This window comes from Engystomops pustulosus, chromosome 1, assembly GCF_040894005.1.
Source record: "Engystomops pustulosus chromosome 1, aEngPut4.maternal, whole genome shotgun sequence".
NCBI lineage: Eukaryota > Metazoa > Chordata > Amphibia > Anura > Leptodactylidae > Engystomops > Engystomops pustulosus.
The window spans coordinates 268,203,182-268,218,289 of record NC_092411.1 but is presented as its reverse complement, the minus strand read 5'-3'; the positions used below and the strand labels follow the sequence as shown (position 1 = coordinate 268,218,289).

Sequence of the window (15,108 nt, the reverse complement as noted above, 5' to 3'; positions counted from 1 at the left end):
TAAAAATCCTCTCCAAGTGCAAATGAGCAGAGAAGAGTCTTATTTTACCTGAGATGAGTCAAATTTAGTGGCTGCAAAGGGGGGGGGGGCTTCATTTAAGACACCTCCATCTTCTGTTCTGTTTCTAGTAACTAGAAACTCGCTGCTGGTGTCATGTTATAGATGGTGTCATGTTATAAGAATCTCACATTTTAAGTCACAAGCCTCATCCGTTTTGAAACCAGATTTTTTTTTATAGTTGAAGGGAGATTTTACATAAAAGTGGGAATTCTAGAAATATAATTTCATACCCTTCCTGCGAGGGCTAGTAGTTTAGTGGAGAGACAAATCTTCTGATAGGTTCCCTTTAAGACAGAACATAATAGATACAACTTTAATAAAATAAAAATATGTACTATTGTGATTGAAGTTTAAAAAAAATAAATAAATAATAATAATAACAAAACTAAAGAGGGCAAATCAATTTAATAATACATTATTAACCTCTTATAGAATGGGCCTCAGAGAATAAAGATGGCACCTCACTTAAGATTACTAAATGTCAATGGAGCTTATACTCAGAGAATTACAACATAAACCTTATTTCTTTGCCTGTAAAGAATCTAGTCCATCTACAATGGGGCACATTTACTAAGAGTCCGAATCGCGTTTTCCCGCTGGGTTTTCCGAATTTTACCGTTTTGCGACGAATTGCAATCTGGCGCACGACCTTAGTGAATCGCCGGAAGGCCCGAAACCTTGTCGGAGAACGCGCTGCTGGACCGGGTAAGTAAATGTGCCCCAATGTGTTACATTCACCAACAGACACAGGAACAGGCAGGGAAAGTTTTTGGCCCGTAGTACATCCCTATAGGCTTTAAAGGGGTTTGCAGTGGTAAGATCATAAGAATAAGGGTCTGCTGTACCCCAAATAAATGGAAGGTTGAATGTGCGCTGCTGCTCTATTGAATGTCTATGGCACCGACAGAAGTAGCCAGGAATAGCGCCCCACTACATCTGTAAGCTCCACTGAGATGGAGAGGAAGAGGATGGGGCATGGGTGACCAGCTTATCTTTTCATTTGGGGGTATGAAAGTAAGTTATCCCCTATCCTTTGGGCAACCTCTTTGATTCACATCTCACTCTCTACACAGGCTGTAAAGATGGCTCCTCAGGGGTGTCAGGGGTTAAATATCGATTATGTAATTTTTAGAGCGCCTGCATGGCAAGTGTTACTTTCTGTGACGTCAAGTCCAATGGACATAGCGGCTTGATGTAGCTCAGTCCCATTCAAGTGAATGAGGACTGAGCTGCAATGCCAAGCACAACCACTATACATTGTATGGTGCTGTGCTCCGAATTACTACAGACACTTGATTGGTAAAAGGTGAAAACATTTTTTTCACAGACAATGGATTAGTTGAAAACAAGTGAAATGTGAAAACACCCAAAGAGCCCTAAGGCGAGGTCATCACTATCCATTTTCATGGAAACCCCCTTTAAAAATAGATCTGGGCGTAATAAGTTACACCTCATGAAAATATATTTGTCATCCCACTGACAATTACCATCCTGGTATGTATCCTGCCGAGGAGTTTTTTTTTTCACATCCCTATACTCAGTAATGGACTTTTTATCTGGACTTTCCAGGAATTCCGAGTATAAAGACTTCTGGGAAACCTGGCTCATTAAAAAGAATATGAGAAGGAAGGAGGACGAGCACTACCCACAAGAGGCTCGGCAAGTGTCCGTGTACCGGCTCTAATGAAATAGCTCAGTCACTCCCGTTTCTTCATCTCTCGCTTAACCAGGTCTGCAACTTCTCTGGAGCTATTTATATGTCTCTCGTCTAAGTCTCTTTGGGTTTATTCCTGCTGATGCGTTTGCTGACTCCAATACAGCCTGTGCATTAAATTATTAACATACTGTAAGAAGCAATGTGCCATACAGAGGAACAGCACAGACCTAACCAAAGACTTAAAGGGGTTGGACAGTTTACCTTATGTTTATTGTAATGTGTGTAATGTGTGGGGGGCAGATTATTAGGTAATTTACCAATATACATCTATTAATAGTTCTTGATATGTAAAGGGAAGTCTTCGGTCTTTTACCTCAGCCGCCAGTTAAAATGGGCAACCCCTTAAAAGGGTTTTTACTTGATTAGGAAAACAAGTATATAGGACATCTACTACCAGGATGATGAACTGTATGCAAATAAGCCTGAGAAGCTTCAGGCTCCATAGGTGTTAATGGAGCCTGGAGCCCCTCAGGCTCATTTGCATACAATCCTTCATCCTGGTGGTAGATCTCCTTTTAAGCCGTTCTATACCTGTCCGCAGGTTGTGTGTTGTATTGCACATAAAACATTAACAATAAATGGGGACACTGTTGCTCTTTTTGTGCTTGTAATACTAGAGGGCAATTCTTTGAGAGATACAGACTTCTCTCTATCGAAGGTGACACAGACATAGCTGTCAATCATGGGTCGGACCACCCACTGGACTGGAAGCAAAGAACAAGCAAAAGTTCTACCGACTTTGACAACTTCATTCATGTGGAAGTCAAACACTGCATACGGTATAAGCAAACATTTGTGTATGTAACATATTAGAAGTGCAAACACTTGAGCGAGGCGGAGTGACACCGGTAACCTTTAGGATATATGTATATATGTAATTGTCTCCTTTAGGGCAGCTGTGTTAGGCGCACCAACCTTTCATGTAACAAAAGATCCTCAGGTAATGACGTATGCAAAACGCTAAAAAAGAATGTGAAATCCTGGAACAGCTACACGCAGATAAGATGATGTGGCGTCTGTACAGCCGAATGTAAAGCTTTAGCTCCAGGCAAACACCATCAATGTCATAGGATTATATCAGAAACCCAAAAGGAATTCAGCACCCTCATCTCTTTACTGAAGAGGAAAATAATAATATTTATTTGTATAGCGCACACAGAACTCAGTCCCTGTCCCCAATGGGCTCACAATCTAATCAGCCTACCAGTATGTTTTGGAGTGTGGGAGGAAACCAGAGGACCCGGAGGAAACCCATGCAAACACGGAGAGAACATACAATCTCTTTGCAGATGTTGACCCTGGGACTTGCAAGGCTGTAATGCTAACCACTAAGCCACCATGTAACTTTGGAGGACCAACATTTAGGTCCATAACATGATGAGCCTATTATGACTATGTAATGATTTCTTTGTCCTGTGGGGGCAGTGCAGGATATTACACACTTCCTGTCCGGTTGCCTCTTGATTACAGCTGATCACTAAAAGTCCTACTAAAAAAACAATATAGATTGAAAGGAAATCTACACCCAAGATCAAGGATGGAAAACTAAGCGCTGACAGGATCCTCTGTTCTTTTAGCTTCTTATGCCGTAGTTTTAAAAAATAAAGGCTTTAGAAATTATGCAAATTAACCTGAGGGGCTCTGGGCTCAATTAACAGCTATGAAGCTGTCATTTGTATAATTTTGAAAGCTATTTTTTGTAAAAACAGGGGCATATGAAGCAAAAAAAAAAAAAAGGAGCAGGTCCTGCCAGATGGGGCACGCACCAGTATGTCATGTGCTTGGCTTACAATCCCTGATCCTGGTGGTAGAAGTCCTTTAAGGTCCCATTATTCTAAAAGAGCCATTGCTTCCCCCCCCTTATGAACCCTTGTGGCTACTCCACTTCCTCTATACACCTCTAAGCTCTACAGATTTTAATGGAGCCAAGCTGCAATACCAGACACAGCCCGTGGAGAAAAGTGGCACCATTTTTATGGAAGAAATCAGATTTTTTTTTTCTAATCCTTTACAACCTCAAAATATTCTTCCAGTTCAGCTCAGATACACGGACTAGATATCATCAGTAATGCTAGATGAAATCTGGATGAAAGTGATCATTAGTGTTTGCCCGATCTAGATACTGAGATTATCTTTCCAGGTCATCAGATGTGAAATATTTCCCATGTATGGTGGAGAATTGTGCCAACCCTTTCCCTGGGTAGGTATTGTTCCAGTAATAACAATAAACAAGGGTGAATTTCTATTTCCTCCAAGGCGTAGATTCCACGGCACATAAAGGATGGAGGAGTGCCGCCGTCATGTCCAGTCTCAGTAGTCAAATCTGTTCATAGTCATGGAAAGATTCATTACATTCCTAATTAGTGTAATCACCCGGCTCTTCTAAGCAATGGGCAACGCCTGCTGACAAGAGATTTAGCTGTACAATCATCAGTTACAGAGCGCTAGAGTCAACATTACACACGCCATCTGACGACTTAAAGGAGACCCGTCACCTCGTCAGTTTTGGTAAATACTTGAATTCTACACAATATAACATGAATATAACATGCAATTATAATGCATTTTGTTGTTCATCCTACAAATTTTGCGGGATGTTTTGCGCAACCTTTTCATCTGTACCATTTTGGGGACTGTATGACCTTTTGATCAGTTTTTCAAAATTTGAAATTTCAGGCCCCCCAGGGTACTTCAACCCTAGGGGGTCTGATCACTTGTAGCATATACTGCAACACAACTCTACATGGTGAATTTGCTGGTGATTAGACCCTGCCTCCAGGAGGGTCTACTTCAGATCATTCACCATCAGACATGGGAGACACGGTCATAGAAATAAATTGGCTGACACATGGGAAAACTATCCCTGCCAATATGGTGATGCACATTTTTCCCCACTTTAGTGTTTTACACCAAGGATCGGTGCCAGCGAAGGGTCTCTGCTGGGTAATGGAGAAGGTCACAATGATGTCCTACTATATTCTAGATGACTGAAAGTTACAAAAAAAAAAATAAACTTAGTATTGAAATGTCCTATCATGGGTCAGATGGGTGGAAGAGTCACAATAAACTACTTGTATTAGAAATTGAACATTTGTCCTCCGCCCTTAGGCACAGACATCTCAGCAGTATCCTACCAGCAGCAGGGTGTACCGGGAATAGACATATTAATAATAGAGGCAGTACAGGCGACGTATAGTTTATAATACTTTATTCATGAAGTGTTCTTTAAATGTTATCCCTTGGTGTTTGAGCAACCTGAAGAAAATCTAAGCAATGAACATGCTGCATACACAATACTACAAGACTTATAGGAAAGCCACCACTAAATTGGTGGTGCTGGTGCTTTGTAGAAGTTAAAATGCCTCCTGCCCCATCAATGCTATATAACTCTGGTCAGATTGTTTCGTATGCAGAGATTGTCTGTAGATCACAGATGCCGGGCGGGCCGAGACTATTTCATCCACCTAATATGGGCTTGCGATTACTTAGCCAGATTCTGGAGAGTAGTAGTTTCTCTACTGTCTGACATCATGAATAAACCGGTTCCTGTCTTGCCGGTGCTATGCCTATTGGGAATTACCCGGGAGGATGACTGGCCCCATTATCAAACTATTTCTGAAGGAAGCTCTGTTTGAGGCCCATAAGGCCATTGCTATACACTGGATGGCTGATCGCTCTCCTATTGTCTTTCAGTGGAAGAAACTGGTTAACTTGACTTTACCATATAAGAATATAGTCTACAAACACCGCGGATCAGTTCCAGAGACTGTGGGGCCCCTGGTGCTCTCCCCAAGATACCCTTCTTAATGTCCGCAGTCTCAGAGAGTTTCTCACCCCTTTTCAATTAGTTTTATACTTACTGTAACACGATTATTATATTTTGATACAATATAACAATGTAACTGAATGACGAACGCCCTTCCTGTACTCCTCTGCACATTGATGGCAGAGGGGATTTCTCAATCCGCAGGTGTAAGATGGCACCGTGCCGCGTAGCCTGGCCCTAGTTACTACTTTTTCTTCAACGATATTGCTCTCCTGACTCCCCTCGACCAGAATGGTTATTGTTATATGTAAAAGTTGGGATGTGTGTTTAAAGGTCTTCGCTTTCATGCAGAATTCTTCATGAATGGTGAATATTTACATAAGGATGTACGTTGTTATCTCTAATGTACCTCAACTAATGCTCCTTTATTTGTAATGTTATTCTGTTTTATGCACATGTCAATAAAGCAATTCTAAAAAAAAATGGCTTTATTAGTTATATTAGCTAGGATTGTCTGCTATAAACAGTAGTGAATTATAATACAGGCGGTTTGGGCAGTAGCCTGCGGCCCAAGCCTCCTAGGACAGTGATGGCTAACCTATGGCACTGGTGCCAGAGGTGGCACTCTGAGCCCTTTCTGTGGGCACCCAGGCCATCACCAGAGATGACTCCAGGTATCTTCCTGCAGTCCCAGACAGCCCAGGACTTGCTGTGCACAGAGGTGTATTAAAGTGACAGCTGTACCTGGGACTATTTTCTGCTATATTGGTGCCTCAGGTGCTGGTATCAATGAAAACTGTGACAGAGAAGGGAGTATAAATCTCAAATTACATTTCTGTGTTGGCACTTTGCGATAAATAAGCGGGTCTTTGTTGTAGTTTGGGCACTCAGTCTCTAAAAGGTTCACCATCACTGTCCTAGGGGGTCTATGACCACCCAAACCACACTCCAAATTTTATACCAAGAAGGACCTCCACCCATGAAATCCTCCTACATCTGTTCATGCTTGCAAATCACATGTACACAAGAGCCATTTCTGAACCATTGAAGGTGCTGAAAACAGACAGAAAGTAGGCAGAAGGGACATATCCTCCATTCCCCATGAAGCGGATTCTAGTACCATATGTAGGAAGTGATTCCAAGACTTATGGAGGCTATAATATTCATACAGCCCAGGGCCCATGGCAGTCTTAATCAGCCCCTGGTTATAAACATTACTATTATCTTTTTGTTAATGTCCCTGAAGTGCTTTGGGGGTAATGCCGGAGCCCCTCTGAGCTCCGGCAACACGCCCCCCACAGCATTTCTAACGCAAGCACTGTCCCTCAGTAGCAGTCGGCAGGGAATTGAGCAGATAAACATAATAAGAAAATTTCAGGTCTGAGCAAGACGCAGGTAGTGTGACTCCAGATCAGACTACATATGGTTTCTTTGTAGTCTGTAACCATGGGGACATAGAAACTGGCTCAAGACCTATTTACATGATAAAAAACGGCATTGTAATAGCTATATACTTGCAAGTATGTGTCCTGAGCTTGGAGGTATACCGAGACGTTCAGGTTTTGTTGCCTTCCTTGAGTTTCAAAGGACCAGAGGTCACTGGGAGAAGGAAATGCAATAACAAATAACAGAACCCTAGACAAATACCTTTTGTGCTTTGTGGGGATTGTTCTGCTGAGTTTCACGAGGAGGGATTTTTCCAAATAATTTCCATCCAAATTCATTCTGTTTTTCTACTTGGACGCTCTTTTTCCGTGCAAAAATGTTCCTATAAGACAAGGATAAAGTCAAAAGGGAAGTGATGGACCATTAGTTATCAAACTTAGGATAGTTCCTCCTCTGTAACTGTATCAGCCACCACTTTACATATAAAGAAAGCAGAGCAGGACTATTAATAGATTTATGGTAAAATTACCGAATATCCTGCCCCCCACACATTACAAAAACCAAGAGGTTAAGTGGCCAACCCCTTTAAATAACAGGTACATAGCAGATAGGGCATAAAAGGAAATCATTGGTGGGGTTGCAGCTCATAAATATTTTACTTAAGGCTAGTTGAATTTAACTAAATCCTAATTACCATATATACTTGAGTATAAGCCGAGTTTTTCAGCACAATTTTTGTAAAGTCAAGTCCAACTTTCAAGGGAATTTTCTGCTTTGTAATCTCCCTATACAATAAGCTGACCACAAAATGTGACCCCCCCACCCCCACCCCCCTCAGTGATAAGTTATCTTTTGGCAAACCTGTAGATATGTGGCAAGTTTCCCTGCAGCACCCCCACAGGAGAGATGAAGAATGGATTCTCCATAGCAAGAGAAACTTATTATTAAAGTAAGAGATGAGGAGCCTGTTTAGAAGACTTAACAATTAACATACATACATACAAGAATGGGTTTCCTTAAAGGGGTTGTACAGAGGATGAAAAACATGGTTGCCTTCTTACAAAAACAGTGCCATATCGGACCGTGGATAGTGCGGAGTATTGCAACTCAGCTCTATTCATCTCTATACAGCTGAGTCACAATACTGCCACACACCATGGTCTGGTGTGGTGCCATTTTTGGAAGAAAGCAGCCATGTTTTTCCAACCTATGGGTCAACTCCAATAATAATAATAATAATTCCTTTATTTATATAGCGCACACAGATTACGCAGCGCTGCACAGAGCTTGTACCATCACCTGTCCCCAATGGGGCTCACAATCTAAGCAACCTACCAGTATGTTTTGGAGTTTAGGAGGAAACCGGAGTACCCAGAGGAAACCCACGCAATGGACCCTGGGACCATTAACTAGCAATCCCTCTCTATGACACAGAAAAGTATGGATTCCCTTGAACACATGGTCCTTGTAATATAGGAAGGCGGGTGTCCAAATTCCCAAACTGAACCATGAGACTAGATACAATTAAGATGAACATGAACAGAACTTTAGTGTTGCTAGCATAACTATCCATGTCATTGTATACAGCCATCTGTATCTACAAACCCTTGGGGGAATATCCAATATGTCAGATTATTTGTATCATACTTTATGCACATGCGGCTAAAATTTCCAATTCTGACAGGAAACTGGTATTTCGAGAAGAGCGAACAGCTGATGGACACAACAACAGCCGCTACCAGGACATAACTATGCAGTGGAAAATTACCAATAAAATGTCATTGTTCTCATAGAATACATACTGCGTTCCATCTCCGTATAGTTTTACATAAATCTACGTATACAAGCCTAAAAAGATTCCTGGATTACATCACAGAAGAGCATAAAATCCTGAATACTCAATACGGAGACGCGTGAGATTTTTTATTCATGGGAAAAGACAAGTGCTTAAAGGGGTTGTCCCACTAGAGGAAACCACTGTCCACATCCTCCATAAGCATACAAGGATATTATTGGAGAAGACGTCCTCCAATTTATATCCTCCTTATAATTTAACCCCAAGAAGAACATGCACACACGGGGTTAACCCTAGACATTGTCTGAAATTATAGGGATGGTCCAAAGTAGATCACTACCTTTAAGAATGGACAAGGTAACAGAAATCAATAAGAAATGGGCTATAGGTTGTACAGGCGGTCCCCTACTTAAGGACACCTGACTTACAGATGACCCCTAGTTACAGACGGACCCCTCTGCCCAAGCTCTCTGGATGTTACTCTAGTCCCAGACTGCAATAATCAGCTGTAAGGTGTCTGTAATGAAGCTTTATTGATAATCCTTGGTCCCATTACAGCAAAAAAATTGTGAAACTCCAATTGTCACTCGGTTAAAAAAAAAAAAAAAAAAAAAAATTGTCTGGATCTACAATGATAAAATATACAGTTTCGACTTACATACAAATTCAAAGGACAAAATCTATGGAACCTATCTTGCATGGAAGCCGGGGACTGCCTGTATTTCTGAGCAAAACAAAAGAAATTCAGCATACCGTATTTTTCGGCCTATAAGGCGCACCGGACTAGAAGGCGCATTAGTCCGATGCGCCTTATATATGTAATAATTCCATATATAAGGCGCATCGGACTATAAGGCGCAGGGTCGGGGGCGTGGCGGAGGTCCGGGGGCGGAGCGGAGACGCGACGCCGAGACGCGACGCGGAACGCGGGGAAGGTGAGCGGGGTAGGTGAGGGGGAGGTGGAGGATGGCAGCGGACCACACTTACATAGGTCCCCGCTACCGGAGACAGCAGATCTCCAGCGGGAACTGCAGACCACGCGGCAGAAGTTGTTCGTGCAGCGTGGTCTGTAGTTCCCGCTGGAGATCTGCTGTCTCCGGTAGCGGGGACCTATGTAAGTATGGTCCGCTGCCCTGCGCCATACATAGGGCGCACCGGACTATAAGGCGCACTTTGGATTTCTAAGGAAATCCAAGGCTTTTATGTGCGCCTTATAGTCCGGAAAATACGGTAAGCCTTTGCATTGTTAGTCACGTGCTGAATGCAGTTCACTACAATAACTACACCAAACATTCCCAGGATTTAAGTTCCAAAAGAAAACAAAAAAAAAGTGTGATTCTACAAGTCATTTGTTATCCATAATAGCAATTCATAGAGCATAGAGCACCACAGATGACCCAAATTTGTCATTACGGGCGTGACCCTCCATTGCCGACAATTCGCTTTAGACTTTAAAGTTTTCCAAAAATCTCCAAACTAACTTAACTTTAAAAAAAAAATGGCATTAAAATAAATTGGGCAGATGTTAATAGTAAATATGTAATATAATGTGTCCTTCTTTTCCCCCTGCCTTCCTTCCTTTTTTTAAGCAGTTTGTATAAATCAGCTTTCGGTCCTGTATCCACTGACAGCTGAGAAATAAAGGAACCGTACAAACTCCTCACAGACAGTCCCTAGACACTCTAATTTTCTCAAATGGCTGAATCATCAATGAATGAAGAGTTAAACATAAGCCTCCTTTCATTATTTCTGTGCTGTGTACTGGACTTCAGATATATTGCTCACTACAAGAGAAAGAAGGAGCAGAAAATGGCACTTTCCTTAAAAAGGACATCTACTACCAGGATCATGGATTGTAAACCACTCAGACTCATTTGCATAATTTTTAAAGGCTTTTTTTTGGGGGGGTAAAAACAAGTTCAAAAGAAGTTAAAACAAAGATTGGATCATCTCAGAGGGAGCACACACCAGCATGTCAGAGCACTTGGTTTAAATTCCAATGATCCTAGTGATAGATTTCCATTAATGGATTACACAGTCTGCAATTATATAAAAAAAATAAAATTAATGTTTTAAAAAGTTTCAGTTACGCTTTAAGAATAATGGAACACAGGTAACTTTTTGGCACAATTTTTTGATTCCAAAATAAGACAAGTACCAGTTGTTCTTTATATGTTCTCCTTTTTACGATCCACGCCCAATTTTGGCAATAAAAACCTGTATAGGTGACAGCACCCTAAGGGCAGATCCTAGTCACACCGGGTTATCCCGTGTAATATACAGTACCAGCAGAGAGGATGAGGAGAAACATCACAGAAACCACCCGATTCAGGCCGAATTTAGATGACCCCACTAATGCCATTTTCACAACACAATGGGACAGATTTATCAAGATGTCTGAAAGTCATAATATTTCTAGTTCTCCATGGCAACCAATTACAGCTCAGCTTTCATTTTACCAGTGCTCATGAATATTTTAAAGGGGAGCTGTGATTGGTTGCCATGGGCAACTAGAAATATTCGGACTTTCAGACAGCTTGATAAATCTGCCCCAATGAGTGCAGCAGTGTCTTGTATCCCAATTCTATGAGGGGACCAATGGAACAATAAAATGGGCACTGCACTATCCCTACAAGGAGCACCAGGGGAAGCTGTGCAGCCAATCACTGGATGAGGTAGGTCCTTGCTCCAATCAGTGGCCTCTTCTAGCGCAACAGGAATCGGGAGCAACGCTACCAGATTGGTGAGGGAGAGCCAACTCTTTGCATCCTCTAACAGCCATTGATCCACCGATTCTGGCGCAGATATGATTTTTTTTTCTACAGTCTTCACAATTCCCAAGTGATCAATGACATTAGGGTTTGTCTATCTATGTTGGATGGGTGGAGTGCAGCGGTCTACTACAGTCCAGAACCACCCATATAATTTTAGTTTAGGGCGTTTCAACACTCTCTATGCAAAATCGGCTCTCAGTCACATGGGTGGTCCCAGGCTTGGCTCCGCCCATCTTACTGCAGAAAGCCGGGAACAATGACACTTATTGCTTGGGAACGGTGGGGGCTAAAAAGAGAACGTTCCATCTGCGGAATCAATGGAGCAGCTGCTATCAAAGCATGCAAAGAGTTGGGAGTTAATGGAGGTAGTAAAAGGGCCCCTTTAAAAGACAGTAAACCAAGCACACTGACATACTGGTGTGCATCCTCTCTGGCAGGATCTGCTCTTCTTTTAGCTTCTTATGCCCTCGTTTTTAAGAAAAAAAAGGTTTTTAACATTATGCAAACGAGCCTGAGGGGCTCCAGGCTCCATTAAGCTCTTTTGCATTACTTTTAAAACCCTTTTTCTTAAAAAAAAGGGCATATAAGCTAAAAGAACAGCAGATCCTGCCAGAGGGGGCGCACACCAGTATGTGAGAGTGTTTGGTGTACAATCCGTGATCTGGTGATAGATGTCCTTTAAGTCCCACTTTATGACGTTACCCCCTGATTTTTGTTGTGAGATTTGCATGCATAAAAATCCTCACCACCATAAGTCTTCTTACACTGTCGGTCTGACCATAAAAGTAACACCAGGATCTTTCCACCCATCTCCGTATTATAGCATTGTCACAATAAAAGGGGAAGGGTGTAACCCCTGCAGGATCATAAACATATTGCTATGTATACGTTATTGCTGTAAGATCAGTACGGCTGTATGTACACTCAGATTCCTGCAGCCTTGGTCATGGCTATGAGGAAGTGAAGGCATCTTGGTTCTACATTTTTTTGGATAAATTGCAGCGTAGCGGTCATTACTTGGTTAAACCGTGACAACTATAACGCAACCTTTATAACGAAAGAGTCATGGGAACCGGAGTCATCACTTGTATAATCTAGAGTATAAGTCAGGAAATAAAGAACACACCTAAGAGAATTATAGAAAAGGAGAAACCCGTCATAAATCACCTTCATGATGGCTTACGCTGCAGCTGCCTGACACACACATAATAGCTTATTATTAGAGGATGGGGACCGGCCGCCGCCATTTACGTATAGGTTTTTCTCACATTTCATAAGACAATGATCCCACACCTACGAACTGGGTAGGTTACACAGCCACATACTCTTATAACAAAAGGTTATGCCATAAATAAGGGAAGGTTAACAACTGGTAGAAGTTTTACAGACTTAAAAAGGAACTTGTCACCAGATTTTACCCCATTAAACTACCAGTTCCCTAAGATAGGAGAAGAATTTTCTTTTCTAGAATTCCCTTATATATAAAATCTCACCCATTTCTCTATAAAAAGCTACTCCAAAGCCATGTGAATATGAGCAAAAAGTCATATTTTTCCAGAGAGGAGTCAAGTTTACAGGCTGCAGGAGAAGAGTCTCTTCAAATGCTCTTATATTCAGTTCTATAGTAACTAGAAATATGGGCGTATATGTATCTTGAGTCTGGCTTTGTGATCTTGCTTTTTTTTTTATTTTGCTGCTGATGAGAGGTTTTTTAGGAGTCTTTCCTTTCTAATACATCGGTGTAGCATAATTGTGACAAATTTGAACAAAAGTCAGAAAAAAGCCCGCAAGAGCGCCAAACTATTTCCTAAGCCTGGCTTAGATTAGCACAAAAAGTCACAACTTCCACATCTGCAATTAGGTGATAAATTCAACAACACTGCAAAAAAAAAAAAAGTTGCTAATAAAAAAAAAAAAAAAAATTCCAAACCAAAAATAAGTTACATGAGACCCATGGTGTCACGTTATTAAAGGATCTACAGATCCAATTCCTGACTTTTTTAACGGTCCTTGTCTCCGGTTCCGTATGCTACCAAACCACAAGCCTGGTATGATCTAAAAGAGGTCATTCCTATGTTTAATATGGCACCAGAACTATGCCATAGAACAGAAGATAGAGGCGTCTGAAGTGACTTTCTACCTGCAGCCTCTAAACTTGACTCATCTCTGGTTAATCAGACTCTTCTCAGCTCATTTTCACAGTTAGGGGGGGGGTATAATATTATTGTTATTAATATTTATAATAATTTATTATTACTAGTAAACGGGCAACACTTCACATAAAAGAGGATATTCTAGAAAGTACATTTCATACCCTACCTTAGGGAGATGGTAGTTTAATGGGGAAGAATCAAAACTGGATCATTTTATCAAAGGTGTATGATGCGGGATGAAACATTTGGAGAATGTAAGGCTTTCTCTACCTCCTACTTATAGACTTACAGAGACGAAGTTCTGCTCCCTGAACCTGCATCACTATGTAACACTGTGGATTCTCAATCTGAAGTTGAACTACAATTTTGCTGTGGGTTTTTATTGCAGTATGTGGTTGTGGCCTGTAAAAAAAAATACACTTGACTCTACTGCTGCTAAAGTAAATCACTGCGGGTTAGCTGCAGAAAATGCACTGTGGTTTACCTAAAGGGTATCTGGACGTCTGTTCCCTGCCTCACGCGAAATGGAAATAAAATTTTTTAAAACCGCTTGGTCCAGGACACATGTACCATATAATGTCTGCGTGTCACAGACCAAATATTGCTCCCGGGATGGGGGTTCCAAGCATCATACAGTTGATATGATGCAAGGAGTCTCTGCACCGAACTGTAACCATTTTTTCAGTATGGTACCGTTGTTCCACAAAGATGCAGGGACTCATTGAACCATATATAACAAGGACATTTCTCAGACCCGGGACCCAATACACCTGACCTGCTACATGTGGACCATTACACATTTATACCAGGGCCAGGATGTGTTTTTCATCAAGTATTTCCAGACGTGGAGGCACGCTCTATAGAAATGGATAGGAATGTAAACACCAGAAACCAGTCCAGCAAAGATAAATCTCCCAAGCGGAGCGCTCAAACAAGCCGTGTGTATGGAAACCGTAAGCAGGCTGGTCCTGTTATTACCCACAAGCTGGACTTGTATACATCACCTTTATTTTTTACAAACATAACATGGTCTGAGATAGAAGATAAAAAATTGCTGTCTGGTTTGGACCCCAGCTCAAATTATTTATCCAGGTCTCCAATGATCTGAAAGGGAGGGTCCTCTGTACCCCATTACAAGCAAGTGGAGTCACCTTGACACAACGGCCCCATGTTTTCCCACACACCGTAACGGAGCATAGATTCGCAGTTTGCGGCCCTTGAATGCACACATTCGTGTACAGGTAGACTTACGGTGATGCTCAGAGAGATATTAATAGAACTAGAGGCTTCAGGCCTACAGTGTGATGTCTACTCTCCTAGATACTCCACCACATTATTAGTCAAAAATATGGTCGCACTGGTGGTTATGTGGTGGCCTTGGTGAGGTATGAAGAGGGTCTAGGAGAGTAGACATCACACTGTAGGCCTGAAGCCTCTAGTTCTATTTATATCTCTCT

General features: G+C 41.7%; 1 protein-coding gene across 2 annotated transcripts in view; it reads right to left on the bottom strand.

The window, feature by feature from the left end:
- The window catches only part of TBC1D14 (TBC1 domain family member 14), a 55,895-nt gene that overhangs the window by 18,364 nt on the left and 22,423 nt on the right, over window positions 1–15,108 (bottom strand). For both annotated transcript variants that reach the window (XM_072126122.1, XM_072126123.1), the window contains one exon: window positions 7,191–7,311. In XM_072126122.1, the coding sequence (XP_071982223.1) occupies window positions 7,191–7,311 (121 nt within the window). The remainder of the gene's footprint in view (window positions 1–7,190; window positions 7,312–15,108) is intronic.